Below are 11,270 nucleotides of genomic sequence, written 5' to 3'. Positions count from 1 at the left end.
GTGACTTTCTAAGATAATGCCAAAAAATGATGGTGCCTCTGTGAAAGAGAAAAGGGTTTTTCTGTTTCTTTCAATAATTACCTAAATCAGAATCACTTGGGAGGAATCTTTAAAAATACAAATTCTCAGGATTCATTCTTTGAATCCAAATTTCCAGAGACAAGACCATTCCATTGATCAAGTTCCACTTGACTGTCATTGATTGGCCCAGGAGTAAGCCTGTGATCCAGACAGAAATAATAAGAGTTATTTATTAGAATTTCAAATTGATAGCCACTGGACTGGGTGCTACATGAGGATCTGGAACTTTGTTTTCCTCTCTGATATATCTCTATCACCTTGAATAATGGCGGTTACACAGTAGGAGCTTATTAAATTGAATTAGTGGAATATGTTTCCCTTTGATGGAGAACATTGTGAATTGTAAGGCAGTCCCATTCTCCTATGTTTAGAAGAAAAGAAACTTAGTGAGACTGATCTAACAACACTCAAGTTCCTAATTTCAGTTGTCTTTGTGGCCTATTTCCGTGTCATTCCCTTGGTCTCATGAGCCAATAAATTTTCCAAATTGGCTTGATTTGAATTTGTCACATGCAAGCTAAAACTATCTAATAAATATATATAAGATCTTACAATTTCTTATTTTTAAATTATTTTATTATATTTTTACCACACTTTAGCCTATAGCCAACTTCTAAAATAGATTTAAAATCAGAGATGCTAAAAAGTAGAGAAGACTTACCTAAGATCACATACTAGTGTATGGAAAAAACAGAAATAAATTTTTTATTGATTCTTCTTTCTTGGTGGAAAAGGATACATAAAATTTGGAGGAGACTGAGAAGTTTCAGTTGATTTTACCTGTAATGCTTTCCAATTGGCTTAGCATTATAGCAAAACTTGTTCAGTGATGAGGGAGGGGAGGGTTTCAGCCACTAGGCACTAACAGAAATCTCATTGTACTACAGACAGAATAGCTGATAAATTGTTGTCTACCCCAAAAAATGTATTGTCTGTCAATGGAAAGTAAGAATAATAAGGGCAATTACTGATGTTGACTGAATATTAATCACAAGGAAAAACTGGGTAGTGATGGTGGTGATTCTGAAGTGTTAGGACTAGGAAGAGTAGTACACTGTTGTCATACACATTGTCTGACTTAGATCCTGTATGTGTCTGGGTTCGTATTTGGGAAGCAGTTATTTCAAAATTCTCACAGACAGGAATAACTCTTTGACAGTTACCTTGTAAGTGTGGGGGCAAAACACTGAGACAAATTGGAACGCTGCTGCTTGCCCGGCAGCCCTCAGCCTTTGCTTTGAATCAACACCCTAATTTTCATTGGGGAATCACTTCTTTCCCACTTTCATAACATATTCCCCGGCATAACCATGTGACCAAAGTTTGGCCAACCAGATTGGTTCTGGAATGGGCGTGTGACCAAAACTAGGCCAAAGAGAGTGAAAATCTTGAGAGAAACACTCCTTTTCTTCAATTTATTTATGTATTTTTTTATTTAAACTTTTATTTTAAATTCAAGGTACATGTGCAGGTGTGTTATATATGTAAAACGTGTCATGGGGGTTTGCTGTACAGATTATTTTGTCACCCAGGTATTAAGCCTTGTATCCCAGTTATTTTTCCTGATCCTGTCCCTCTTCACACCGTCCACTTTCCAATAGGCCCCAGTGTTTGTGGTTCCCCTTTTTGTGTTCACAAAGAAACACCCTTTTTCTATTAAGATTGCTAAACTATAGAAAGAGCCTGCCTCAGAATGAATCCAATCTGGGGTGAGAGGAAGACAAGGAGGAGGAGGGGGCAGGCAAAAGAAAGTTTTCACATCATATTTTAGCACTTAGTGTAAGCCATGCCAGGATCTCTTGGTTTGAACCCATCAGTTCTCTTTTGGAGAAACTCAGGATGAGTTGGGTTCCTGCCTAATACAGAGGCAGCTGAAGAATCCATTGAAGTTGCAGAGAGAATTTGCTTAAAGACGAAGTTTTTAAAATGCAGAGACAAGATGGGAGCTACTAACCAAATATGAATTGGAAGGAATGGCCATGAAGCCCAAAAATGGCATCAGAAAGGCAGAGAGAGTTTAGGATTATTATGTAAACATGCATAAACCAGACACAATTACTTTCTTTGATTCTCTGAGAAAGAAGACACAAAAAGTTATGGGAGTATTGGTTGTCCCATAACAGTTGATTGAAGTAAAGCAAAACTATTGCATTTCTTTTATCTTTTTTCATTGAGGAAAATTAATTTTCAAACCGAAAATATTAGAACTACGAAGATCAGGAAAAAAGAGAAACCCTGGACAGTTACGAAGATCAGAAGTCTGAAAATAACTTTTGCTGATTTAAACAGAAAAGGGATTTATTAAAAGAAAATTGTGTATCTCACTGAAACTCTGGGAGGGCTGGGAAGCTGGGCAGATGCTAAGGGCCAGAAATGTTGTTCTAAATCTCCCCACATAAAAGCCTATTGAGGACTCAGTTGCCGCCATCACTCTATAGTAGATGATACAGTTTGTGTCAGAACTACCACAGTACTGGACATTTCATGCTGCCACTAAGACCCTGTCTCTGCTCCCCTGGGAATTCAATCTTGAGACAACTACACGTCTCACCCAAGGTGAATCTCCGTGGTTACAGATTTTTAGCATGTTTAGCTTCAGTTCCAAGTGTGATAGTACTGACAAGAGCATCTGATTGGCAGAATGTTGTCATGTACTCACATCCTAGCTGCAAGGAATGTTGTGAAAAATCTGAATGTGGCATTTTCAATTATGTAAAAGGAAGTAGGGTCTGACTTCCACTAAATCTCACAAAGTGAGATTTCCAAGAAATCATTGTCATGACAAGGGTCATAAAGCTTTCCCTCTATGTTTTCTTCTAGGAGTCTTAGAGTTTCCGGTCTCACATTTAAGTCTCTATTCTGTCTTGAGTTTATCTTTGTGTTTGGTGCAAGACAAGGATCTGATCATTCTTTTGCATGTGGCTATACAGTATTCCCATCACTTTAATTGAAGAGAGTATCTTTTTCCCATTGTTTATTCTTAGTAGTGGACCATATATGAGTAGGTTTATTTCTGGGCTTTCTAGTTTGTTCCATTCGTTTGTATGTCTGTCTTTATGCTAGTACCATATTGTTTTTTATTACTGTAGCTTTGTAATATATTTTTAAATGAGAAAACATGAAGACTTTAGCTTTTTTTTTTTTTTCTTGAGGAACAAATTGAAATAATTTTCTTTCCTGTCGCTATTCAGAGTTCTTGGGGGTACCATATGAATTTCAGGATTCTTTTTCTATTTCTGTAAAAAATAACATAAGGATTTTGATAGGGATTGCATTGAATTATAGATTACTTTGAGTAATTGGACATTTAAGAAATTTTTTTTTCTATCCATGAACATGAGATACCTTTCCATTTATTCATGTCTTCTTTAATTTACTTGATCAGTGTTATATGTTGTCTTAGTCTGTTTTCTGTTGCTACAACAGAATACCTGGGTATTTTATAAAGTAAAGAGGTTTATTTGGCTCACAATTCTAGAGGATGGGAGGCCCAAGATCAGATGGCTGTATCTGGGCAGCTTTTGATGAGGGCTTTGTGCATCATAATGTGTCAGAGAATTGGAAGGGGGAGCAGGCACATGCAAAGAGGCCAAGTACGAGAGACAGCCTTACTTTATAACAACCTACTCTCATGGTAACAAATCCAGTCTCACAAGACCAAGAACTCACTCCTGTGTGAAAGTCATTAATCTCTCTTAATGACCTAATCACCTCTTAAAGTTACTACTTCCCAATACCATGACATTGGCAATCAAATTTCAACACAAATTTTTGTGGAGACAACCTACATAGAAACTATAGCATACAGTTTTCAGTGTACATGTCATTCACCTCTTTTGTTAAGTATTGCTAAGAATTTTATTCTTTTTGATACTATTATAAATGAGATTGTTTTCTTAATTTGTTTCAGACAGTTCATTGTTAGTGTATAAAAACATAACTAAATTTTTATATTGATTTTGTTTCCTGCAACTTTACTAAAATCATTTATTAGTTCTAATTTTTTTTGTTACATGTTTAGGGCTTTCTATATATAAGATCACATCATCTGCAAATGGGGACAATTTAACTTCTTCTTTTCCAACTTGGGTGCCGTTTATTTCTCTGTCTTGCCTAATTGCTCTGATAAATATGTTGAATAGAAGTGGCAAGGGTGCACATCCTTGCTTGTTCCTGATCTTAGAGGACAAGTTTTAGTTTTTCGCCATTGAGTATGATCTTTGCTGTAGACTTTTCATGTACAGCCTTTATTATGTTGAGGGAATTTCCTTGTATTCTAAGTTTATTGAATTCTTATAAAAATTGAATTTGTAAAAATAATTTTTTGAATCTATTAAGACACCATGTTGTTTTTATCCTTTGTTCTGTTAATGTGGTATATTATTGATTTGCATATGTTGAACTGTCCTTATATGCTAGGGATAAACATCACTTATTTATGGTATATAATCCTTTCAATATGTTAAATTCAGTTTGCTATTATTTTTTGAGGAGTTTTGCATCTATATTCAAGAATATTGACCTGAAGTTTTCTTTTCATGTAGTGTCTNAGATAATGCTGGCCTCATAAAATGAGTTTGGAAGTATTCCATCTATTAAATTGTTTTGGAAGATTTCAAGAAAGATTGGCCTTAATCGTTCTTTAGATGTTTGGTATAATTTCCCTATGAAGCCATCTGGTACTGAGCTTCTTTGTTGGGAGGCTTCTTGTTTTTGTTTTATTTTTTTTGAGATGGAGTCTCACTCTCTCATCCAGGCTGGAGTGCAGTGGCTCCATTTGGCTCACTGCAATCTCTGCCTCCCAGGTTCAAGAGATTCTCCTGCTTCAGCCTCCCAAGTAGCTGGGATTACAGGGGCCTGCCACTTAGGGCAGCTAATTTTTATATTTTTAGTAGAGACGAAGTTCCACCATGTTGGCCAGGCTGGTCACAAACTCCTGACCTCAAGTGATCTCCCTGCCTCGGTCTCCCAAAGTGCTGAGATCACAGGTGTGAGCAACCACAAGCAGCCTATTGGGAGGTTTTTTGGTTACTGATTCAATGCCCTTACTAGTTATAAATCTGTTCAGATTTTCTATTTTTTTTTTCATGATTCAGTTTTAGTAGGTTATATGTTTGTAAGAATTTATTCATTTCTTCCAGGTGTTCCAATTTGTCAGTAGTCTCTTATAATCCTTTCTATTTCCATGGCTAGAGTGCTAGCCTTGATGTGAGTATTTGCAGCAGCAGTGGTGGCAGTATGGCTTGGTGGGGATGGGGAGCCTCCCCTGGGACTCTTTGCATGTCCCTGCAGGTGGTGGTTTTAGCATGGAGGTTGGGGCATTGGTGGGTGCAGGACTGTGTGCGCCCTCTGTGCATGTTCATGCTGGCAGCAGTGGCCACTCAACACTGGGGGCTAGCCCACTGTTATCCATGCCTAGTTTTGCTCTGGTGGCTCAGGCTCAGGGGCAGGGTGCTGACGGGGGGGGCTGGGGGCTCTGTGCCCACCAATGTTCTGAAGACGATGGCGGTGTGGTGGGGTGGAAGTTGGGGAGGGGTTGCACTCATGCCAGCAGCAGTGGCAAGGCAGGGTGCAGGTGTACCATTCTGCTGGCGTGGAAGTGAAGGCTAGGTCTGCCTGGGCATATATGCACCAGCATAGTGATGTAGAGGGTGGCCATGGGTACAAATGAGCTATTGTGAGTTTTCAGAGCCCACTCTGCTGGAGCACTCTGCCAGTCCGGTGTGCTCCACTAGTTATGATGTGGGCTCCAAGAGGTACCTGGCAGCTGTGCCGCAAGCAGCTGTGGCCAGGCTAGGACCCAAGCAAGAGGCCAGCAGACTGAGAGGTGATCAGTTTGGAATAGTCCTGTCTCATGGGTAAGACTGTCCTGCAGAGTTCAGGCCCAAAATTTCCCCTAGTGCTAAAGTCTCCTATGGGAGCAATTCAAGCCTAGGGTGATGCACATCTCTGACAGTGCTCCACTCCAGTTGCTCCCACAGGACACCCTCTGTGCTCTGCCTCTGGCTGGAGTTCTGCCCCTACCACTTCTCTAAGTAGCATTGCCTGCCAAATCAAGTGTCCATAGTGGTCTAGGGATCTTCTCCTGCTGAGATTCCAAAGGCCCAGAGTGAGAATGGGTTGATCTATGCCTGTTAAACTCACCCCCTCTGTAGGAGTCACTGGAGGTCATTCCAGTGCGCAGTAGCCCCAGGAAGGGTTCCTAGCTTCCTCCTCCTTCAGCCAACCCTCTGTATTTTCCCTCCATCTGTTCTGCCTCTGCCTAAAGCTACAGTATAAGAACATGGCAGTACTGGGATATGAACTCATTTTTGCCTAGGTCCAAAGCCCTTGCTCATTCATGAAGACTCTCATAAATGAAAAATAATCTCCTTCATCTTTGTTAAATCACATATTCCTACAGACAAATTCTCCAAAGCTTTTGTGAAACTTAGGTGATGCTGTAATAGAGTTGATTATTACAGTAGTTATGGAATATACCATTCATAGCTTTAGGCTTCACAGGCACAGTTATATATCAAGCTCTCTTGAATTCCCTCTTTGTCTAAAATCTGTGGATTTGAAGTCAGGATGTTTTCAAAAGTCCAATTTGTGTAAAGAATCCAAATAGATCAAACATTGTTTCTGTTTATATCTGTGTGATAACTAATACCAATGTGTGTAATTATAGTGTAGAGAAAGCCACATAATTTCTCTGAGGAAAGTTTATTTCACTGGCAGTAGACATTACCAAGAAGCAATAGAAGCCCTAACCAGTGGCTGTTATTTTGCAATTACACTTTTTCATCTTGATTTTAGTATATGTGCAGTCAAAGCAAGCACCACTTTTTCATGTTAAGCAATGGCTAAGATTGTGTGTGATATAGGTAAAGGCTGTCATCGGATAAACAACATTAAAAAGTTATTTTTTATAGTCTTTCTGTTGTGATATTTTTAGTACCCTTCTACCTTTCCTATTCCTCCTCTTCTTCCACAAATCAGGTTTAGTATTAATTCTCTGATGCCTGAGACACTAGACACTCCAATAAGTAATACTTTAAGTCTCACCAGAATTTGAGTTTGATGATATGGTATCCGTTGTGTAGATGAGGATACATCCTCTGTGAAGTGGAAAGTCATAACCAAATGTGGAAAAGTAGGTTTGTCTCTTGCTGAAAGGAAATGAACATTGAATGCTGCCGTAGGAAGCTCAAGGCTTCAGTGGAGAACCTCAGAAACCAGGTAATGCTGAGCCATGAGGCATGACATTGGTCTCTCAGAAGTCTGAATGATATGTATGAAGATTTCCCAGATTTTGAAGTCATTAATGACTCATTTATCTAGGATACTGATGTAAGTTGTTCAGTGGAAGACAACTGGAAAATGAGTGTCCTCTTTACTGACATAAGATCTTAATAAAAGTCATCATGAAATTGACCTTGGTGGGGAGACACTGAAACAGGATCACATGGCCTGAGTGAAGTCCTAACAATAGAGAAGATTATGTACAAAGACACAAGAAAGACACAGGTAAGAAAAGGAATATTGACTGGAGTAGGGAATGCAGGAACATGTGTGAGTATGTGTGCGCATGTGTGTGTGAGTGTTTATGTACCTAGATAAATTTAGATGAGCCTGGAGAATTAACAAGCCATGCTTGTATTTTTCAAAAATGCACTCAAGAGGAGACACAAGTTGGAAACCATTGCAGAAATACAATAAGATATAGTGGTGACATTAACCTAAGTTTATGATGATTAATTTGAAGAGAAATTCTAGGCCTTGGCTTAGAAAACAACATGAAAAAAGACTTGGTTCTTCAGGAACACAATTTCCACACACAAACTTCACTGCAAATAGAATTTGCACACAGATATATATATATATCACTGCTTACTTGGATGAAATATGTGCATATGCTTCCATTTACAGAAGAATTCTTTCATCACTGAAAGAAAAAGTGCACTTCAGTTCTGCACTACAAAGATATTTACCTACAAATTTACCTATACCAGACAGTTTTACCTGCTATTTTTGAAAGGTGAAGCAGTTGCTTGATATATTATTTTAAACTTATGAGTCCATTTTAAATTGTTATTATTTAAATGAAAATTATTTTAACTTGAACAGATATGTAAGGATATTTGATGTTGCTTGGTAGATTTTGTCATGCAGATCTATTTTGCACATGAGATTTGCCATGGAGTTGAAGCTACCTCCTATTCTGCACCTGTTTATATGATTTGGTAATAATAGTCTTTTGTAGTAAAGGTTTATGAACATGGTGAAAATTTACATAAATTCAATTGAGAGATATGATAAAATGGCATAGCTCAAGTTTCAACTATGATTTTGATAAATAGTTTTTAAACCGTGAGGTTTGATGGAATCCCAAAGGGGTAGACAACAATTCTACTACTAAAAAGTGTTAACATTATTTTGGCTATAGACTCCAATTTTTGCTTAACAAAATAATTGTGATAATTATTTCATTACAATTTTTATATAAGGAGTTACATAAATCTCCTTTCACTCAGCACATTTTTTTTGAGATAGGGTCTTGCTCTGTTTCCCAGACTGCAGTGCAGTGGCACGATCACGGCTCACTGTAGTCTCTACCTCCTGGGTTGAAGCAATCCTCCCACCTCAGCCCCCCAGGTAACTGGGACTACAGGAGCATGCCACCACACCTGGTGAATTTTTGCATTTTTTGTAAAGACCAGATTTCACCATATTGCCAAGGCTGGTCTTGAACTTCTGGGCTCAAACAATCCACCCACCTGGGCCTCCCAGAATGGGGAGGGATTACAGGCATGAGTATACACGTCCAACCCTATTTCTCTTTTTAAGATTAATTCTGCTTTTATTTCTGGTTGTATGTATTTTCACAAATAATTGGCATGATGTAATATTCACAATGCTTCAAAAATGTGAAAAAAGTATATGTGAATATTAATCACATAATTGATGAAATATATGAAATAATGAAGCCAAAGCTGGTCATTAAGAAATATTTATAAACATTAGGTATTGAATTTCCAGATATTGCCAAAGTTGAACATCCATGGGGCCAGTCATCAGAAATTCTGATTGATGTTTAAAATGAGAGGAAGAAATGCCCAATTAAATAGTAAATAGAAAACTGTCTAATCTTCTTCCAATGCATCTGTGTCGTCTTCTTTATATTTGTAAAGTTCCATTGCACGTTGCATCGGAGTCTTAACAGAGTCGTAAGTCCATCCCTTCCTGGTAAACAGCCTTTCAATGATGCCAGGCATTTCGTAGCCCTTGCTTAGAATGAAATCCTTAAAGGCAATTGGTCCATAAAGATTGTCGAGAATATCAGGTTCATCAGGCTTTTTAAGTAGGGGCTTGGGGTCAATCGAAGTTTCATCACTTGTTAGCTTTTCACACAACTTAGGCTTGAGGTACCATGGTCCTCCATGCCTCATCTTTGCAGGCTGTGAAAAATTCGGTGTTGTCTCCGTTTTCTTGTCCTGGTCTTTTTCCTGCGAGAATAATTCGTCCTCATCCATTTCATCTAGCTCTATGTCGTCCTCAAGCTCTGTGGCACACTCCTTTATCTTCTTAATCTGTTGGTCTTCATAGGTTGCCCTGTCCCCATGGATGCAGGCATACAGACGCCTGATGCGTTCTTCCTCAATTCCCATGTCTTGAGCCCACTTGAAGAACTCACTGAATTTTCTTGGTGTGTATTCCTGTTGAGGAGAGTCAGAAACGCCCTCTGTTGTGCTTGGTGTATCTTCCTGAAGTTGTTCTTTTAGATAGGATGTTCGAATCTTTGGAAGCTCCAAGAATTGATGGGACATTGGAGCTTTGGGAGGCTCTGGGCAGAGATGAGACACTCCAATATTGGGAGGCTCCAGGAAGAGAGTGGACACTCGATGAGTCTTGGGATGCCCTGGGCGGAGACTGGACACCCGACGAGTCTTGGGATGCCCCGGGCGGAGGCTAGAAACCCGACGAGTCTTGGGAGGCTCCGGGCGGAGACCGGACACTGGACGAGTCTTGGGAGGTTCCGGGTGGAGATAGGACATTGGCGTCTCGAAAGGCCGTGGGCAGAATCTCCCACAAGGGTATATAGCAGACTCGGTGGGTCCCTCACTTGTCTTCTCCCAGCCCTCACAAAAAGCCGATGTGTCCTCCAGCTTCTCCTCAGTATCCGTCAATTTTAGCAACTGTTGTAGGAGACTGGACACCCGATGAGTGTCGGGAGGTTCCGGGTGGAGATGAGACACTGGAGTCTCGGGAGGCTCCAGGCAGAGATGAGACAACCCAGTCTTGGGAGGCTCCAGGCGGAGATGGGACATCCGGCAGCTCTTGGGAGGCTCTGGGTGGAGATGAGACACCAGAGTCTTGGGAGGCTCTGGGCAGAGATGGGGCACCCTAGTCTCGGGAGGCCATGGGTAGGATTCCCCACAAGGGTATTTACCAGGCTCGGTGGGTTCCTTGGTTGACTTCTCCCAGTCCTCACAAGCAGCCCATGCACCCTCCAGCTTCCTCTCAGGATCCTGCGGTTTCAGCACCTGTCGTAGGAGATCTGGAGGCATATCTTCTGCCACATTGGGGTCCATGGCCAAGGAATGCTCAGCCATCAGCTGGCCTTCCACTTCCTCTACGAACGCCTTCCGTGCTAGCTGGGCTGGCGACAGTTTGGAAAATAGGGCCGCTTCCTTGAGCGGCTTTTTCTGCCTGCTTTGTGGGTCAGCATGCGGACTTCTGCTAGAGATTTTGGGGAGTGAGAAGTCGTCCCGGCGACAAATTAGCGTATCTTCGGGAGATGGAGAGTCGTAGCGGTAGTCGTCCATGCCCTCCTTCATAAATATCCAGTTCTCGGTGTCTATGGGTGGCAACTTCATGCGCCTGTGGTTGTGTTCCGCGAAGCTCTTGGAAGGCGGTTTGTCACGGTACCGGGGCGTGGAGTCCATTCCCGGGGACTTCGGCCGGTCCTGCGGCCTCTGGTCCCCCATGGTGGTCCTCGCTGGGCTGCCACATCTCCTGCTTCAGCGGTTCCGGATCCCTGCGGCTCTGGTCGCTAGGAGACCGCGAGCCATGCACAACCCAGGTTCTTCCGGGAGGCGGGGCAGCTCTGACGTCACATGCGCAGCCCAGATTCTAGCAGGTGTGTGGTGGAATCTCATTCTGGGTTTCATTTGCATTTCCTAATGACTGCTGGTATTGAACATCTC

At 41.0% G+C, this 11,270-nt stretch overlaps 1 protein-coding gene across 1 annotated transcript; it reads right to left on the bottom strand.

The window, feature by feature from the left end:
- Window positions 1-9,206: 9,206 nt before the first annotated feature.
- LOC108297063 (protein FAM47A-like) lies at window positions 9,207-11,066 on the bottom strand. Its single transcript, XM_017519701.2, has one exon. The coding sequence runs from the start codon at window positions 11,049-11,051 to the stop codon at window positions 9,207-9,209; it is 1,845 nt and encodes a 614-aa protein (XP_017375190.1). The 5' UTR covers window positions 11,052-11,066.
- Between the last annotated feature and the right edge of the window lie 204 nt (window positions 11,067-11,270).

Source organism: Cebus imitator, unplaced genomic scaffold (genome assembly GCF_001604975.1).
Source record: "Cebus imitator isolate Cc_AM_T3 unplaced genomic scaffold, Cebus_imitator-1.0 Scaffold768, whole genome shotgun sequence".
Taxonomy (NCBI): Eukaryota; Metazoa; Chordata; class Mammalia; order Primates; family Cebidae; genus Cebus; species Cebus imitator.
This window is presented reverse-complemented; position numbering and strand designations above follow the sequence as displayed.

Excerpts from the sequence above, each read along its gene's own strand:
- LOC108297063 (XM_017519701.2), bottom strand. The coding sequence starts at position 11,051 with ATGGGGGACCAGAGGCCGCAGGACCGGCCGAAGTCCCCGGGAATGGAC.